The sequence below is a fragment of the Typopeltis vanoorti genome, chromosome 5 (assembly GCF_054136105.1).
Source record: "Typopeltis vanoorti isolate ZY-2024b chromosome 5, IOZ_Tvanoo_1.0, whole genome shotgun sequence".
Taxonomy (NCBI): domain Eukaryota; kingdom Metazoa; phylum Arthropoda; class Arachnida; order Uropygi; family Thelyphonidae; genus Typopeltis; species Typopeltis vanoorti.
In genome coordinates, this window is record NC_143553.1 from 4,982,779 (window position 1) to 5,001,145 (window position 18,367).

General features: G+C 38.0%; 1 protein-coding gene across 1 annotated transcript in view; it reads left to right on the forward strand.

Annotated features, from left to right (window-relative positions):
- kn (EBF transcription factor knot) overlaps nt 1-18,367 on the forward strand; it is a 302,267-nt gene that overhangs the window by 91,742 nt on the left and 192,158 nt on the right. Inside the window, exon 6 of the mRNA XM_090392953.1 lies at nt 335-403. Coding sequence (XP_090249079.1) covers nt 335-403 — 69 coding nt within the window. The remainder of the gene's footprint in view (nt 1-334; nt 404-18,367) is intronic.

The following is an 18,367-nucleotide window of genomic DNA, read 5'->3' on the forward strand; positions in this document are numbered from 1 at the left end:
CATCGGCCGCCTCTACGCATAAATAACAAAAAGAGGATTTTCCGATCAATCATCCAATTACGCTGAATAGGACAAAATTCATCTTGCAGTTTTTCAATCCGCTGTAAAATTTCACCTTCGTTTTTTTTTTTAATCTGGTATTTCTTGTGTGTTTGCTTAAGAAAAAAATCAAGTTTTATATAGAGGTCTAGGGGAATATTTATTTAAGATAAGACGTATTTTGAGATAAGTATTTTATTCGTTGCTTTAATTTGCATATTGTGACATTCTCCTGTATATTCGTGTGTTTAATTCTGTTTTTATCCTTTTCTCCCCCACCCCACCCTAACTGTAGTCGTTGCTGCGACAAGAAGAGTTGCGGAAACAGGAACGAAACCCCCTCCGACCCTGTGATCATCGACAGGTAAGTTGCTCTCTTGTTGACGTTGATAGCTGCTGTGCCGAAGTATCTGTATTACTGACCCCTGTGTTGCTATGGAAACTCCGCGCGCTCGCGTCAACGTGAAGAATGCAGTAGAAGTAGAGTACAAGCATACAAGTATTTCTTCCTCTCAACAACACACTGATATTTATAGTAGCTCTTATTCACCGCCTTCAAAGCGGCGATATAGCAGTGGGTGTCTCCCTTCCTCTTTGGTTTATTAAATCGCCATAAATACACTTAACAAGGCATCTGAATGTTTGTATTCAGTCAATCGAAAAAAATCATAATAACACCCTTCTTTCGTTGAGCAGCTTTTTATCTTCAACTTGGGTGCCACAAAATCTTTACTCAAGCTGGATGATAGTAGCTATTGTTGGCTGGATGGCTGGCTCCAACAGCAGTTGCGTGTAATGTTGACTTAGAACACATCATTGTTGTATTTCTCGGTGCACATGCGCGCTTCGTTCTGTTCGGCTAGTCTCGCTGCTGGCATTGAGCAGATCATGGAAATAGTAGCTTAACAACTTAGAAATGCTTTCAAACCAATCGCCGGAATCACTATTGACGAAGTTACTTCGGAGAGAGATTGCTGCGTAGAAATAAAAGACGAGTGCGTTTAATAAATTCTTTCCACGCACACTCCTTATTTAGCACGCAGTTTGTTGCTGGTATTTAATGTTCGATGACGCAAAGAGAATATCATTTTCACCATACAAACACGATTTCATCCACTGTGTAAGAAAGGGAGAAAAAAACCGTCTTTATTTTAACCCACATATTTTTTTTCATTAAGCCTTAATAGACCTCTCCACGTGGAATCTTCATCGGTGATGTTCGTCAGTGGTTCTGCTTAACTGGAGTTTTTATCATTTTAATTTTTTTGACTCTTGTCAGTGGTTTTTCTTTCGTCTTTCAGTAATCGTGAAGATAAATTCAAACCGACTGAATTATAAAATCAATTTGGAAAATATTTTAGGCATTTAGTTACTGAATACAGTTATCCAATAAAACTATTAAAATATTTTAAAAAATTAATATTTTCTGTGAATTAATAATTACATCTTGTACTGTGTATAACACTACTCATCTCCTTAATGATCGTATAAATTGTTTATTTTAGCGTTGCATACTCAAGAAATCTTTTTAAAATCTTTTGAATTGCAGCCAAGTGTGCACTATTTTCTTAAAGATGCTTACACTTTTAGTTGAAGACTTAAAACTAGATTTCTTTCGTTATTATTTATTTTACCGTACCATGGTTACTAAATCTCTTTGTGTGTGAGAGAGAGAAAGAGAGATCGCAAAGAACTCATTTAGCGTTCGCTGTATAAAATTGTGGGGATTCAAATCTAAGAAATTGCACACTTGAACAACACGTTTTTTTTTTAAATAATTTGTAGTGTAAGTGATGGTTTGAAATATCTCATATGTAAATCATATTTTAAAAATAAATGTTGGTAGCATCATAACTCAACGAGATACCTTTCTGATTCACATAAAATATTGAATATAAATTTGATTCCTATTGCAATGTATGACGAAACAGGCGAAGAAAGAAAAGTTACAGACTTGTTTTCTTATCAAGTCTACAATTTTTATCACGTGCCCTTTGCTTTTTATTTTAGCCCCCCCCCCCTTTTATTTTCAATTTTTGCAATATTTCAGTTACCATGCCTGCGACTGAACGTTGTGTCCTACGATATTCAGACCCTAACATTCGAAAATCTTCACGCGGAAAACGAATTAGAACTTTGTACTCATATTGAAGTGCATATTTACTCGGATTCAAATGATATGTTGTGGCTCTTTTTCTGCTTCTTGAAAGGATTTCTTTTGTGTCCTTGCTTATTACAACGGCCACAAAATCGTATTTTTAATAGCATGAAGTTTACTAAATTCTAAGTTTTCCAGAGGACAAACCCAGCGCTGTGCAAGACACAAATATTAAAAAGAGTTGCGAATAATTGAAAGCGGTTAGATGGTGCTTGTTGTACTCTATTTGCTTATCCATTCTTGTTTGCAATAAAAAGAAGAAATAAATATATGCCTGCTTTTCCCATCTGCATGAAGAATCTCTCGACTGAGCAGCGCTCGCTTGTTCCGCTCTCTGAAGGACGGCACTCGGCCAACTTCATGCAATGTGGGAGAAGAGTTACAAGAGACAGTAATCCCTGCAGTCTGCTGCGGTAAGAGTGAAAATCATTAGGCGTGGAAGTCGTGAGCTTATCTTTCGGTGGGATTAAGAGGTGGCGCGTGTCCATCTTTAGTGTCCGAGATTTTCGCTGGCGTCACTTCGGTCATTGTGACATGTGCATGTATAATGAACGCGCTCGGTCTGTCAGTATGGAGACCCGCTCCTGATCACGTGAACCTGTTACGAGCGAAAAGGAAGGAGGGGGGGGGGGGAATGCTACAGTCGACAATATCAGTGGACCCAATAATCGCTGATAAATCAGCGCCTATTGAACTTGGCGAACACGCCACGAACCGCCAACCGGGTCGAACAAAGAGCTAGGAAAACAGGCGTCCAGATGGCCTGCCAGGTTGGAGGCTTTTCGCCATCACCCTATTTCGACCCCCATTTTCCCGTCCTGCATGAAGCTTTCCTATCGGACACCTACCCTGCAACAGTGACTGACTGCTCATTAGATGCCTGGAGCGTGCAGTGGAGACCTCCCCGCTCAGACACACTTTCTCAGACCTGTTATAGTAGTTTCGCCTTTAATAGGCCTCGTGTCGGCTGTCTGCTAATGTTACCATATCTGGAAGCAAATCTACACCACTGTCGGTCTCCGCCAGCAACCATTCAGTTTTTTTTTTTTTATTATTATTCCTGGTCTTTTGTTCTGCAGGTGCTGATCTATCTCACACCAAATGTCGCCTCATCCGCTCTTGCTGCGTAGTAACACACTTCGCTGTCCATCCTCGAGAAGACTGCTTCCTTAGCATGCAAGAATGAAAATGGTTCTTAGTGATCAAGTGAAGTATATACGTTCAATGTCCGCGTGACAGTGCAGGCCTATAGAGAATTCATCGATGGATGAGTTTCTTATATGAAAGGGAGGAGCATCTCCAACCTTCCCATTAGTTCTACTCACCAAGATTCGGTAGACACAAAGTCCTTCTCGGGATAGTCGATTGAATATTAAATGCAAAATGAACTCAACTCTCGTTTGGATTCCTGCAGTCGGTTAAAGTGCTTTTTCAGGAGAAATCACACGTGAAAAGAGCCTCGTGAGAACCGATAAGAAATATTCAAGGTCTTAAGAGTTCGCTGTCTGCAAACGAAAGACAAAAATTAATCACGTTATCGATTATAAGCTTTGGTGAATATCTGCGCCTTCAGCAAATCGCCTTCGGGCCTTTTTGTTCGAAAATGCATAAATAAAGTTTCCCTTTACAGTAATGTATTGTAACTCGATACGGTTTTCTTTAAGTTGCGCCCCAAAAGGTAAGTGGCGCTAAATGTCCGTGTCTGCAAATCACCACGAAGAGTCGCATAATAAAATTCGAGTATTAGAATTAAAAAAGAAATTGCGCAAGATGCAGTTTTACAGCAAAATATCAGATTTCATTTGTTTCAGCATAAAGAGACAGAAACAGAAAGTAAAATTCGCTTGTGTTCCAGTTTTTTTTTCTGTGTAAATTATAATTCATACACCTGCCGATGAGAACCAATTTGAAATGTGAATCAGAACAACGCAATAATCACGGTGAAATTAATATCCGTGCTCATATGCAGAGTTCGTATGTGGTGAAATACCAAGGCAACTCGTACCAAAAGTTCGACACAATTTCGAAGGCAAACATGATTTGCCTAGATGGCGTAAAATAATGGCGGATGTTTCTTATGTCGTCAGTTAATAAGCATAAATAATATTAATAACTGAGACCGTCAGCAGGATTACATGTGCGATTTCAGAATGAGGCTAAAAAGTGCTTAATTCCCCTTCTGAGGGGTTGAATTCATTTCGGAATTAAAGATCGCTGACGTCATTTAACCACGAACTGCAAACAGGTCCTCATTGCATTTTAGATGGATTGCAGAAGAAAATCTACTAGCCTGCGTCTTGAAGAGTTCCTCCCCTGTTTGTTTTCTCTCTCCTTTTCTTCATCTAAATAAAGGGACGTACGTTAGTCGAAGGAAGAAAAGTTGCGTTGATGTAAGGTTGCTGCGGATAAGAAAATCCCATTTGTCGTGCTATTCAGAAGCAGTTATGGCGGAGATCAACACTTGTTATGACTTCTGCAGTTAGTCTTTCTCTCTTTCTCAGTATTCGTAAACCCGCTTGACAAAGTTGAAAGCGAGTCTTCATTCGATTTATGACTTTGTGTTCTTAAATTGATGAAAAACTAATGAAAGAGTAAAACCGTGTGTGTGTGTGTGTGTGTGTGTGTGCGTGTGCGCGCGCGTGTCACGGTTGAGAGAGGGTAGTGTGGAATGGCCGGCGTCCGCTGTTGTCGTTTAATCACTCAACCTTTCGGTCCACTCGGGTCGAATCTGTCGAATCTGTCTCTGTAAAGTCCCGATAAGCCCCTCCTGCTCTCGCGATCAGATACCGTGACTTGGAGTGTTCACCAAATGAATTTTGGGCAGGTCGATGGCAATTAGGCTTGGGTGCTATTTGGACGGAGGAAGAAGGGAGGTGGTGTGGGGGAGGGAGAAGACGACTGCCTGTCCGCCCGGCCGCTGCTTACTGGAGTGTGTCAATCTCGGAGCCTCGTGGGAGACGGTCGCGTATCAGGGGCCGCCAAACTCCGCGTGCTTCGGGTGCTTACGAGGCGTGACCACACAGTTCGCTCGGGAGGAGAGAAGTCTGCTCCTGAACCGGCAAGATAATGTCTTGCTTCGGTAGAAGGCTGCTATCGGCAGGTCGGGTACCTGCTCCTCGCCCACCTGCCAGCCGATAGTGGCCGGATAAAATATAGCTCCTCGGGGAAATCTAAGCTGTTCCCATTACTGAAGAAACAAGGAAGGCCAACCTTTCGCTGGCTTCAAGTTAAGAATTTCATCGTATTTGTTAACACCCGTTCGGGCCCTGCAATTGTGAAAAATGACTTCAACGGCGGGCAGCCATTTCGACGATGGAGCAGAGAACAGTTGGCGGCTATGAGGGTCCCAGTGGTCAGACGGGTGACGAGAAGAAGTAATGTAGCAACTTCGGACAGTTGTGTGTCTAGTAGAGAAGATAATCGCTCTCCCTGCTCACATCCAACGGTTGGGGAAGTACGTACATCTTTAACTGATGGGTCCAATTTTTTCTTCCTTTCCTTCTGATAGCCTTTACTTTGAGCCGTTATTGGCAGCAGGGCCGAGCAAAATTTATGTTTCCCTCACGTAAAGACAAATGGTCGACCTCGCGTGATAAATTTCTGCTCCGTTATGCTGCTTACGTTACTCCAAAACAACTTCGGGAGTTCCCTTGAGTAGAACACATGTGGGAGATCTTCGGCCCGAAAAATAAAGCAGAAGAGTTTGTAGTGTTCGGTGTAACTGTCCCCCCCCCCCCTCCCTCCCACTCGACACTTACTTCCGTTGGATTTTTCATTTATTTATGCGTCTATTCTAATTTCGTTCGTTTATTCTTTAAATTCTCATTTATCTTGGCCTATAACACGGAGAGCATCCCGCTGCTCTGAGGTTTGTCGTAATGAAGGAGTGAAGCACTCATTTTGATCACTTTGCTTTATTTATTTACTTATTTTTCATAAGCAAGTAAATAAATCATAAAACGAACGAAAAGTTTCTTAATTCGAAAAAATGGTGCGTGTTGGCCTTTGTTGTGCGCAACCTTCGCCAGCTTTTGCAGAAGCACCCTTAAGATATCTTCTTGGTACACCACCAACTAGTCGACGCTTCAGACCTGTGAAAGACTGAAGCGACTGTGATGAGGAAGGAAAAGATAAAAGAGAATAAATAAATAAGAAGATTGGGTTTACCCCTCCCCAAAAATTGGAACCGAGTCATTACATTTCTTTCAGTTCTAGATTTACTGAAGGGCAGGATTTTATGACATTTGCTCTTTTTACTTACACATATCTTTCAATTTAATTTGAACATAATGGATGAGCTGTGAGTTTATACTATTTTTTTCCAATGCGATCTTATTGAGGCCATATTGTATACGAAATAATCAGAGATTTCATAGTCGAAGAATGCTGCATTTCAGACGACTCTTAAAAAAAATTAAACGAAACTCTTTCCAAATACACTTTATTTCTTTTCACTGAATGAGAGATAAATTCAGCAAATACTTTTAATAAATCGAAAAGGATTTGCGAAGGTTTTTTTATTTGAGAACGGATTGTAATGACCATTTCAGAAAAATGTTTTTCAAGATGTGTGTTTTTTAGCTCTGTCTAATCACATACATTTGAAATGCATGTGATTTATTGAATGCCATGAAAGCGACTGTAGTGTCGCCACCTACCGGAAAATATGAAAAACACATCGGCGATTGTTTTTCATGTTTTGCGCTACAATAAGTCAAATAAAATGTTTGCAAGGATTTTTATTTTTTTTCAATTTCGTTAATATTTAGACTAGTACAGTCTTTCCTTTGCCGAGGATTATGTTATAGCAAATATTTTCCTCAGTTTTTTTTATATGTGAATGAAAAGTAAAGAGTCTGTTAAATTGTGTTGGTTATTTTACCTCGCGGTTGCATTTCTCTGAAGCAGAGTCACAAATAATCCGCTGTAAACCCAACGTTTAAAATCCTTAATCATTAATAACAGTTTTAGTTGAACCGCTTCTTTCAGACCCCCCCCCCCCCCCGAGATACCGTCAATTGTGGCATAACAATATTTGTGCTTGGTAGATGGTAGTTTTACTTTCTTTCAATCCCCATCGGCTCCCTTCTATCAAATGTCCATTATTCAGGCATTCAAACTTTTGCTTCCTCTCTCTAACTGCATTAATAGCAGACATTCTTCACTTGATGGAATTTTACCCTAATAATCATAATAATAATCCAAAGAAAATAACTTAGAAAGTTTATGAATTGTCTGTTTGCAAAATGCAGCCTCTGACGGCATTTTTTTGTCGTTCCATTATAATTCATGAGAATGTTTCCAGCGCGGTGTTTTGTGTAATTTAAAGGCAGGTAACAAATCAGGACATCCAGTTTGTATGTTAATTTAGTTATCTGCTAATCAATACCTAATTTTTAAACAATGCGCTCCTCTCTATTTACCCCCAAAATAGATTACTTTCATCTTGTTTGTACAGCAGCATGACAATAGGCAACGTCTTCGCAGGTGCTGCTGTTGTACATGCCTTGCATAACCACCCTTACACCATCACCCAACTATTCTAGGCGACGCGCATTTTCTAGAATAAATACAGAACGAACGCCTTTCAGTGTATTTAAAAATAATGGATCTAAAGCGTGCATCATAGGACAATGTAGTTCTTTAGGAGCTCGTCTTCAAATATGGACGTTTATTGGGGATCATAAACCTTTGCAGGTATACCCCGGTGGCCAACAGAGATTGTTGACATGGCGTCAAAGGTGGGGAGCTAACGGCAGAGTAGTACGGGAGGCCCCCAAGAAAATCGCATGTTGCTTTCTGTTGGCGTAACCCATGAATATGTCTCAAGACGTTTGCTCTCCGGCTTGTTCCTTGGAGCATTTTCTTGCGTGTGCTAATGTGTGATCTAGTGGGAGTGCGAGCAGCAATGGGAAGAGGAATCTAATTGCCGTCATTTTTCGGCTTGTATGCGCCCACTCCCTGAAGAGCCAGTTTACGTTTTAGAGCCCTGGTTAGACTGATAGGACAGTGAGGAGGCAGTCAAACAGTACCTTTGGGAGTTGAGGTCTCCTTGGCTGGATTCAGAGGATACGGCGGTAGTATAGGCCTCTGTCGGTCCCGGTGAGATCATGTTTATCTTCAGCGGAGACTTCTCCATTATTCATATTTAATTTTCATTGCCGATGCTGAACCTCCAGTGACTGCTACACCCTTGAAGTAAATATTTCCTGCCGCGATTGTTTAAATATTGAAAGCCGGAGAGGTTGGAGGTTTTGGCGAAGCAGGCTGCAAGGAAATGTGCGTTGTTTATTGAGGAGCCTGGCGAACATATCAAGAGCAGTGAGGCAGCTGAAAGATGAAGGCATCACTCTACTATTTGTTCTCTGCCTGCCTACGACGGATCCGCAGCCGTAGCTCCCGCTGTCGGTGCCGCATCCTGCTTGTATATGTGTATGTGCGCGCGCCTATATGTGCGTGTTTGTGTGTGCGTGCGTGCGCGGGCGCGCGTGTATGTATGTATGTATGTATGTATGTATGTGTGTGTGTGATATTAAGAGGTCTAACTGCGACCACACCAGCTCGGCGGCCAATACTGATAACGCGCCCTCATCCCAGCGACAATGCAGCACTCTAACAAGCCAGCAGAGATCGATCCTTGGAGACTATTCTTACACTATCTCCTTGTACACTAGACCAAATAATGTAAATGATAGTAGTGGCGCGTTCCTGGCCGTCGATGTTTCCACGAGCTAGATGCTGTCAAGTGGTGAGAGGTTGTCAGTTGTTGAATAGTCGAATTCTGTCAACGCACACACATAAAACAAAGGGCAAGTGGGGCTATTTTTCATACGACGATGCTGTAAACTCTGGAATTTGTTCTTTCATCGTTTGAGGCTGTGCACAGAAATCGATATTTGGGATTCAAAAAGACATCGAAAACCCTGAAATCTACATCCACCCTACACATTCCTTTTTTCAATATGATGGATAATTTTGACACGTTTGCTTTCATTTTGCGAATAACTTCCCTCATAAAGCAGACATCTTCCCTATTTACGCGTCGTCGTTAGGAAAATATTATTTGGACGAACAAAGCCACGGACATTCTTATAATGGAAGAGGATCTGAAGTGCTTTAATAACAAATCGTGCATACTTCAATCAACCCTTTCATGTGTTGGTAAAACATTAAAAACACTCTTACAAAATTATATTCAGGAAGCGTCTTTCTTTTTTAAGAAAAAAAAATCAGTAAATGCCATTTATGAATAATAACAAAAGTTTTGAATGTGTTCGCTGAAAAATGTGATTAACGGCAATAAACGATACATGTACGAAATATTTATACCGTGGTCAAAAATTTAATCACCATTTATAGCATTATCTTATAATGAAAGAAATTTCGTGGTCTGACCTGTTAAAAAACAAATCATGTCTTACAATCGAATGCCCAAACTCCTGATTTTTTAAATATTTTTTAGTATTTTTTTTTATTTTGAGTAAATTGATTTACTTTTAAATGCGCAACTTGAATTATTTAAATATCGATTAAAAATCGACAGTATAATTTATTTTGGTAGTATTTGGTATTATCTTATTGGTCTTTAGAAGCCTTACAATATGCAGTTCAACCAATAATAAGTGGGTTATGAATACTTATTGTTTTACACACCTGCTATCATAAGTATTATGTAGTTTTCACAAACAGCCGAATAAAGAAATAAATACTTTATGGGCGAGTAATTAAACATTATACCTTATCTACTGATTTAGAAAAATAAAATGTGTTATACATTGTAAATAAAATAACCTCCATAGATCAGGCTTCTGTATGTTTTTACTGAACAACTCAGTAAAAATATTTGACTTGATTTCATAGAGCGACTTCGATATAAAAGAGGCTGAGAATGCAAAATGATGAATTTTATTGTGTTGATTCTTTTAGAAGTTAACCTTGTCAATTTCTAACATCAGTAAATCTTGGTTCGAAGAAATTAATTTTTTGTTTCCAACTATTTAGGAAACTTCGCCTTTGACATTTACTAAAAATTCATTATAAATTCTTTATAATGAAAATAATAAAAAAATATCATAAAATGAAGGCTATTGAGGATCCAACCATATTTTATAATCAAAATACATAAAGAAAATTAAAAGTTTCAAAATTTACTCAAGAGTTTATGACAATCTAACCTTCGACATCGGAGTGGCCTTGATATGCCCCACTCAAAAGACACGATCGCTGTCCAGACGCCCATATATTCGCCTTTATTAATGCTTAAATTAGGTTTCACAGGCCTGACAACTGTTTAACCTGACCGTGAAATCTAATTAAGAACTTAATAAAAGCGAGCCTACCGGTAGAACTTGTCTTTTAAGTAGTGCATACCAAGGCTACTCCGATGCCAAAGATTACATTATGATAAGTTCTTTGATAAATTTTTGAAATTATATTTGGCTATAAAATATGGATGGATCCATAATATCCTTCATTTTAATATCTCGCTTATACCAAATTGAAGCATTTTGGTTCTTAACTTTAGTAATCAAAATTATACTTTATTCCATACTAAAAAAGTACTTTCCCATTATTACTGTATTTTTTTTTTTTTTTTAAATTAGCCGCTTGGTTAGCTGGGTAGTTAAACGTCCCCCAGTCAGTATGCTATTGGGAATTCGGCCTGGGGCATAGATGTTTGTGATTGTCTTTAGGGGAAAATTGATTTCATCGAACATTGTTAGACAGCGATTACTTATTTTGAATGGCTTGGAAGAGTTCACTAGAATAGAGTTCCAGTCTAAGCCTCAACTTACTGACGATCTGCAGTAGGTGTAAAACATTTTTGGTTGAGATCTGCATTAAAAAAATAGATAACTCCGGTGAATTTTTCTAATGAACATTGCATGAAACGTTCGGTTTAACATACTTTAAATATTACATATAAATGCACAAACCTCAGAGAATAGAATGGATTTTTTTTTTTTTTTGCAAACATTCAATGCATCGTAGAAAAGGAAAATTCGTAAAAAAAATTATAAATTTCATTCTTCCGTAGAAATGCATGAAGGACATTTGTCACTCCCACCCACAAAAGCTTGCAACTTGTGAAACATTTGTACCATGGATGTTCCTGGTGGATGGAATGGGTTACTTGAGGTGTAATGCTGTTCCTCTAGAGACCAAAAATGGAATTTTTCGAAGCACTTTTTTTTTTTAGTATTTTTCAGTAAGCGGGGTAATGGCCTGACATCTGACGATGAAAATTCATCTACCATCTACAGATGTACGCACAACATCTTTGACAGTGGGATTCGAACCTTAGTCTGTTGGATAGTTGATTGGAAATCAGAGATCCACTTGGCAATCAAAGAGATTTCGTATTTTATTAATTCACGGCAAAGGCAACTATAGTTAAGGAACGATGACATCACCGCCGTGCTGCCCATAAATCTCGTAATGTGCGAGAGTTTATGGGCCCAATGAATGCGTTAAGGGGACCCCACTTAAGGCTTGATGCGGAAAAATCAAAACATTTGAATTACTACTCTGGCAAGGCTGCATTTTCTAGATTAATAGCAAGAAAGCGGGTCGTTCCACTGGAAAGGTCGAGCAATAATTTTTTCCTTTTAGATTCCAGAAATTCTTTTTCTTTCTGTTGCGGGGATGCTGAAACCAAACTGCTTAGAACTGAGAGGATAGGAAGGAGACAAACTGCTTACATAATCTTTAATTATAATTCCCTAGTTCAATCAACTTCGTGAAACTTTACGAAATTTTTTTATGTCCTTCAGCACTTAAGTTATTTCTAGATATTGGCTAGATGGATTTGTTTGACATGTTGTGTTTGGAATTCTTGCAAAGTTTGTCGACCCACCCCAAACTTTTTTTACAATCGATTTTTCAAACGATTTACAGGGAGTAAGACGTGTCGAAATTATATCGCAATAATAACTCCGATAGATAGATGGATGGATGTAATTTAATTACATTTCAATTCCAGAAATTTTATTTCAATTCTTAATTTCCGGAATTGAACCGAATTTGACATTTAGGATCTCTGACAGAGTTTGTCGAGTCCTTTCGAGTTTTAGTTTCATTTAAACCATTCGTAGCGGAAAACATTACGTCTTGAGGTTATGCGCAGAACGGCCAACGTTCCCTAAACAACTGTTGATACTCTTGGCGGTTTCTCAAAACCAACTTTGATTTCTTTGAAACAAGTAGGTCAGATACATCATCATATGACAACAACGGAAATAGCGACAATCAAAAATTTGACACTGGACAATTTCAAAATGTATTGCATGCGAATTATTAATGCCTACCAAGTCCAATTGAGTTTATTGATCATCTGCATTACCGTTCAAATCAACACTTTTATTTATTAAGCCAGTTTGTTGTGACTGCTACTTAATATTAACTTAAATAATTTTTATTGGTAAAAGATTTGTAAGGACGATAACAGTTTTTTTTATTTAATTATTTTGTGGCTACATTACGTATGATAAGGCATGGTGTCACCGTGCAAGAGTGCCATTATTAAACTCGCTTTTTTATTACTATCTGGAAAGGAAGCCGGGTGATTTCGTGGTAACCGCGGAGAATTTTGCACTTCGATATTAGTTGAGGGTGCTACTAACGAGATGCCTTCCTTCTGATCCTGGATGCAAATGCAAAATTGTGCGAAACTGAATCATTGTGAGCTAGATTTCTTGTTGTATATGTTTGTTATGGTATAAAAATATAATATCATAACAACCACAGCAACTTGCTCATTTATATACTGGTCTTTATTGATCGCTACCCATTGACGGGTCTTTCACAGTCCAGTTCACGGAAATAGCAAAAAAAATGAAAGAACACAGAATGCGGTTTTGGTGTTGGTGGAATAAAATATTTCCCCATCTGCCGCCTCTCTTTCTTTTCATTAGGAGTCGAGTCTGTTGCTAATAAAAGCCAGCACAGAATGGGCGCGCTGTGTTCATGGTCTGCTAACCATGCTCTCACCCAAGTGACGTCGTGGTTCGCAGGGTTCCCAGTAACGTTGCAATCATTCCCAAATCTACATCGTTGCTGAATAAATAATAAGCTATCATCAATTAGCACACTCAACATTGCTTACAGAGTGTTATTTGTATAGTAGGAAATACCTCGGTCACAGTTCAGCCGTCCGTGGATCTATCTATCAGCAAACCCCTACTCTGCTCTACCTGCCCATTCTCACTCTGGCAGAAGCAGCAGAGAATCGAACACTCCCCCACTTTCTGTCACTTATTATCATCAGTGTACAAACAGCAAATTCAGTTTGACTGCATGGTTTGGTGGTCAGTTTTTGTTTGAATAATTTAATACTTTTATTGCACATGAACTGAGGCTGTTTGTTGCTACTAGCGCGATGCTACGTTTTATTATTATTATTATTATTATTATTATTATTAGCCACATATTTAGAAAAATGAGAAGGATTTGATTGTTTTGTGAATAATAAAAAAAAAACAAAAGCATTTCAATTTTTTATTTTATTGTCTGTAACTGGGATCCACTGAGCAGAGGGAGGATAGGAATTCAGTGGATTCCCCCCCTCCCCCGTGAACGGTGTAGCATTGACTGCTTATGACATTCCCATCAGGTGGAAATCTAAGTCGAGTGTTTGCAAAAGAGTGCAGAATTTCGTAAATTTTTGCCAGCCTGATTGGTCCGTACTTAGCATATCCAGTCTCTAAACAACAGGCTACGAGTTCGAATCCCGCCGTAGGTATGGATGTTCAGTCTCGGTACTGGGTGATGAATGCCCACTTAGTATCAAGACCTCTCCCCTCGCCCAACTGTGTCCATTCTAAATTAACGTAAGGTTCTATAATAAATTTAGTTTAATCCTTTATCCATGTGTAAGCAAACAAAGTTTGCACTTGAAGTATCTTCAGGACTGAGGCAACTCGTGGTAAAGGTGGACCAAGCTCTCATCATTCTTTGTCTTAGTATCTCCCATAATGCAAAGCACATCTCCTTGCAGACATGTATAATGCTATGCATTGAGGGAAGGGCCACTACCCAGACCGGTTTCGACCTTTATTGAGGTCTCGTCAACGGGAGCCAGACCCAGAGGTGGGGATACTAAGGTGAAGTAATGGAGAAGTCATATTAACCTATACGAGTTACCAAAAGGTGTCTCACCTTATTATTAAATTACTCTGGATTTAGAGAAAGATGTTGGAAGTTTTTTTTGCCACCTCTGGGTCTGGCTCCCACTGACGAGACCTCAATAAAGGTCGAAACCGGTCTGGGTAGTGGCCCTTCCCTTAATGCATAGCATTATACATGTCTGCAAGGAGATGTGCTTTGCATTATGGGAGATACTGAGACAAGGAATGACGAGAGCTTGGTCCACCTTTACCACGAGTTGCCTCAGTCCTGAAGGTACTTCAGGCGCAAACGTTGTTTGCTTACACGTGGGTAAAGGATTAAACTAACTTTATTATAGTCTAACCAAGTGGGGAAAAAAAAAACTTCCAACAAAATAACGTAAGGTTCGTCCAGTCATCGTTCACTGCACGTGACGATGGTATTGCTAAAATAATCATGCCGTCGGCTCGTGAGAGTATCGTATTGCATATTTTCGAATTAGTTTCTATTTAGGAAATATTTCTTCCTTCTCTCTCTTTCTCTCTTCACATTATCTGCATGTCAGTGCAATTTTTGACAAAAAAAAAAAAAACTTCACCTCCTTGCTAGGAAGCGACACATTTTGAAATCAGTTACAATACTTGCAATAATAATTCATTTCTTTAATTTAAAAAAAAAAAACTGGTTTTAAGGAGAAAAACGAGCAATTTTATTTGCGATTAATTCTTGAGTGTTGATGTACAAGAATAATTCATTTTGTTCATTCGAAACAAAGTAATTGTGGGAGATACGAAATTCATCTGTGCAGAAGCTTTCGTTATGGACAAGTGGATTAGTTGGATTTCGATCCTAGAAAAGTGTGGCAATTAAACAAATGTCAAATAAAAACTGCAGTCGACAGACTGAATTTATGAATAATAATTCATGAATTATTATGAAAATTATTTAATTATATGCTAATGATTATACATAGTTAAGAATAAAATAAAAAAAAAAAACAGAAGCACCACAAGTAAAAGAAATAATAAATATTCTTTGAATCAAATAAATCTGGACAACACAGAGAGAGAGACAGCACATTCAATGAATAGAAATAAGAAAAAAGAGTAAATTGTATAATAATATTTTAATCGGTAGTTTATTATATTTCAGAGAAATTACATGACTATAGTATACATTTTGTTACATGTTATTAAAATTAGGACAATATAATATTATAATTAAAGTTAAAATTAATAGAAGCCATAACAAGAACAATTTATAATTAGTTTTACATTAAAAGTTATTTCTGCATTTTGCCATTGACATTTATGTTTTAATTTGCAGTTTATTTTCATTTGAAATTTACAATTGATTTTTTTAGCAGTAAGGAATGCTGAATGCGTTCATTTCACTTTTTTTTTCGCAATACATTTTTTTAAATCGGTAATAAGTTTTTATAAGGTTTTTTAAATGGAAATAATAATCTTATTGGTCTTCGCGAATTGTTACACTGTTTTTAACACCATGCTGCAAAGATTTCAGTGCTGAGTACTTCGTTTTTGTTACAGTAAGTAAAATTAATACGTGCAATTATTATTAATAGTATTAATATCATTTTTTTAAAAAACAGTTATTTAATCTACGTAACACGTCTAATGAAATCTGAAATACTGAGAAATGTTTTGTATTCATTAATATCGGAAAGGTTAACAGTGAATACAAATTCGGTCACCTTTTGCACCACATGTAAAAAGTTGAGCAAAAAAGCACCACTCACCGATGCATGGAAGACGTGGTGCAATTTGTAAAAGTGAAGGCTCTCACTTTCAGTTATGTCTGTAAAAAAATATCAAATTTTTAGAAAATATTGATTAATGATTGGTGTTTTTGGTTTTAATATTTATGGTCATCAATAGTAAAATTGAAGAGAGTTTTTTTCAAGTTTCCATTTATTCTCTCCTGAGGCTTTGGAGCAAGAAAAATATTCAGCTGGGTTGGTAACCGGTCATCTGCAGTCTAGTTTGGTGGGAGGGCACCAACGTAAGCCCCAAACTTTCCCTAAGTGTCCCTTCTCTCGTTTGTACCTGAGCAAGCTTCCCACTCGGGATGATCCTAACGGGAAAATATTGGGAATTCAACACAGAAACACACGTGCCAGTTGTACATCACCGGAAAGCCCTTGACAGAGTTATAAGAAACAAACAATGGATTACACTGAAGAAGTTAAGCATGCCACAGTAGCTGCTCTCAGCAATCACTAACTCGTATCCAAACAATCAAAAGCTCTAAACTGGAAAAGTTACAGAATAGGAACCAGTAAGCTGAGGAGTCGGTCCAGGATGTCTAATGCTACCATTCTTATCTATTGTGCATGTAGGAAAAAAATCTAAGAAATGGAAGAAAAAGTAAAACCAGCATTTAAACTGGATCGTGGAACTCTACTCAGAGCATCGTAGCAAGAAGTGAACTCCAGATATCAGTATTTTCCTCAGACACAATTGCTAAAAAAATTTTGGAATGCACATATCAACAGATGAAACGAAACCCGTGGCTTTAAAGGAGAGTCTGCAGTCAAAAGTGAAAACCTAATTGAAAATAAAGTTTTAGAGCAATTAACCCTTTCATGCATCATGGATGCACTCTTTGATGTATGGAAGTGAAACGTGGACCATAAAAGCAATTGAACAATAATAATAATAAAGAATAGAAACAGGAGAAATGAAATTCCAAAGAACAGCAGACTACACTCTGTTTTTTTTGGTTGTTGTTTGTTTGTTTGTTTTTTTAATCACAAATGGTTAAAATAGACTCAGTAATAGATAGAATATACAAATAACACTATTTGTATATTTTATACAAATAATAAATATTTGTATAAAATATACAAATAGACAGAAATAAATGAATTTGGCATATCCAAAGAATGGGCAATTCGAAACTAAGCCGCCATCCATTTGGCGGATATACCTGTCGGGGACAGTGAAGGAAAAGTGAAATGAGGCTGGAACAGATTACTGCTGCTTTTAAATTCCTGGAAGGGGACGATAAACAGTTAACTGTTGAGATTTCATCACTTCGTCTTCCGTGTAATGTTTCTCACTACATACAACTTTCCCACTGTGTCTTGTAGAAAGAAAAAGGTCAGCAACTAAGGCAGCATATAATTATTCTTGAGATTGGACCAAAAAATGCTGAATTGCAGACACTGATATGAAATTCGGCAAAAAAATGAAAAAGCAAGAAATTATTCTCAAGATCTACAGTTAAGACGTTTTGATTTTAGAGTTCTACCACTAATGTGTTTCATTTAGTTATATTCTTAATATAAATATAGCACAATATCAAGTGAATTCTACTAAGTTGTGCAAGTATTTGCTCTTTTTGTTGGATGAGAAAAGGGCGTGTTTTTATGCATATTCGTGTTTTGATGGACGCTTAGAGGACAACTTATTTGGTACACCTACCTGATAGCGAGTAATCCCCCCCCCCTTTATTCTCTTTTTTTTTTCGCCGCTTAGTTATCTAGTTCTTGTTTTCTTAAACAATTCTGTACGTTTCTTTGCATACACTGTTGTATTGGCCCTTGTGTAAAAAAATTACGCAATTTCTTAAGAATTATTTCCTTTGACTTTATGAACTCGAATAAAGGAAAGATTTCGCGTACGCTGCAATACACGTTTCTAACTTCTGATACACCAACTGGCCTGTGTCGTATATCTCAAAGCAGTGTGTGTGTGGTTTAGCTGTTACAAACTGATTGATTGCGCAATGATGGGCACTTTAATTACGGACCAACTTCTTTAAACGACGTATAAATGTTGGTGTTTGGTGGCACTCTTCAGCCTGACTTTCATAAACTGTAATTCATCACTGTAAGATGGACTGCATTAGTGTATTCCTGACACCGAATCGCTCATTAGAATATATGGAACAATTGCTGCATAGCAACTTGTCCCTTTCCCATGTAGCTCGCTACTCTTATACTCCCCCGATTACTCCACCTTTTATTTTATTTTCTCAACCGCTTCACTAATAACACAAATTCCAGGATTTAGCTTTGGGCTATTAACGGTGGTTCGTTGT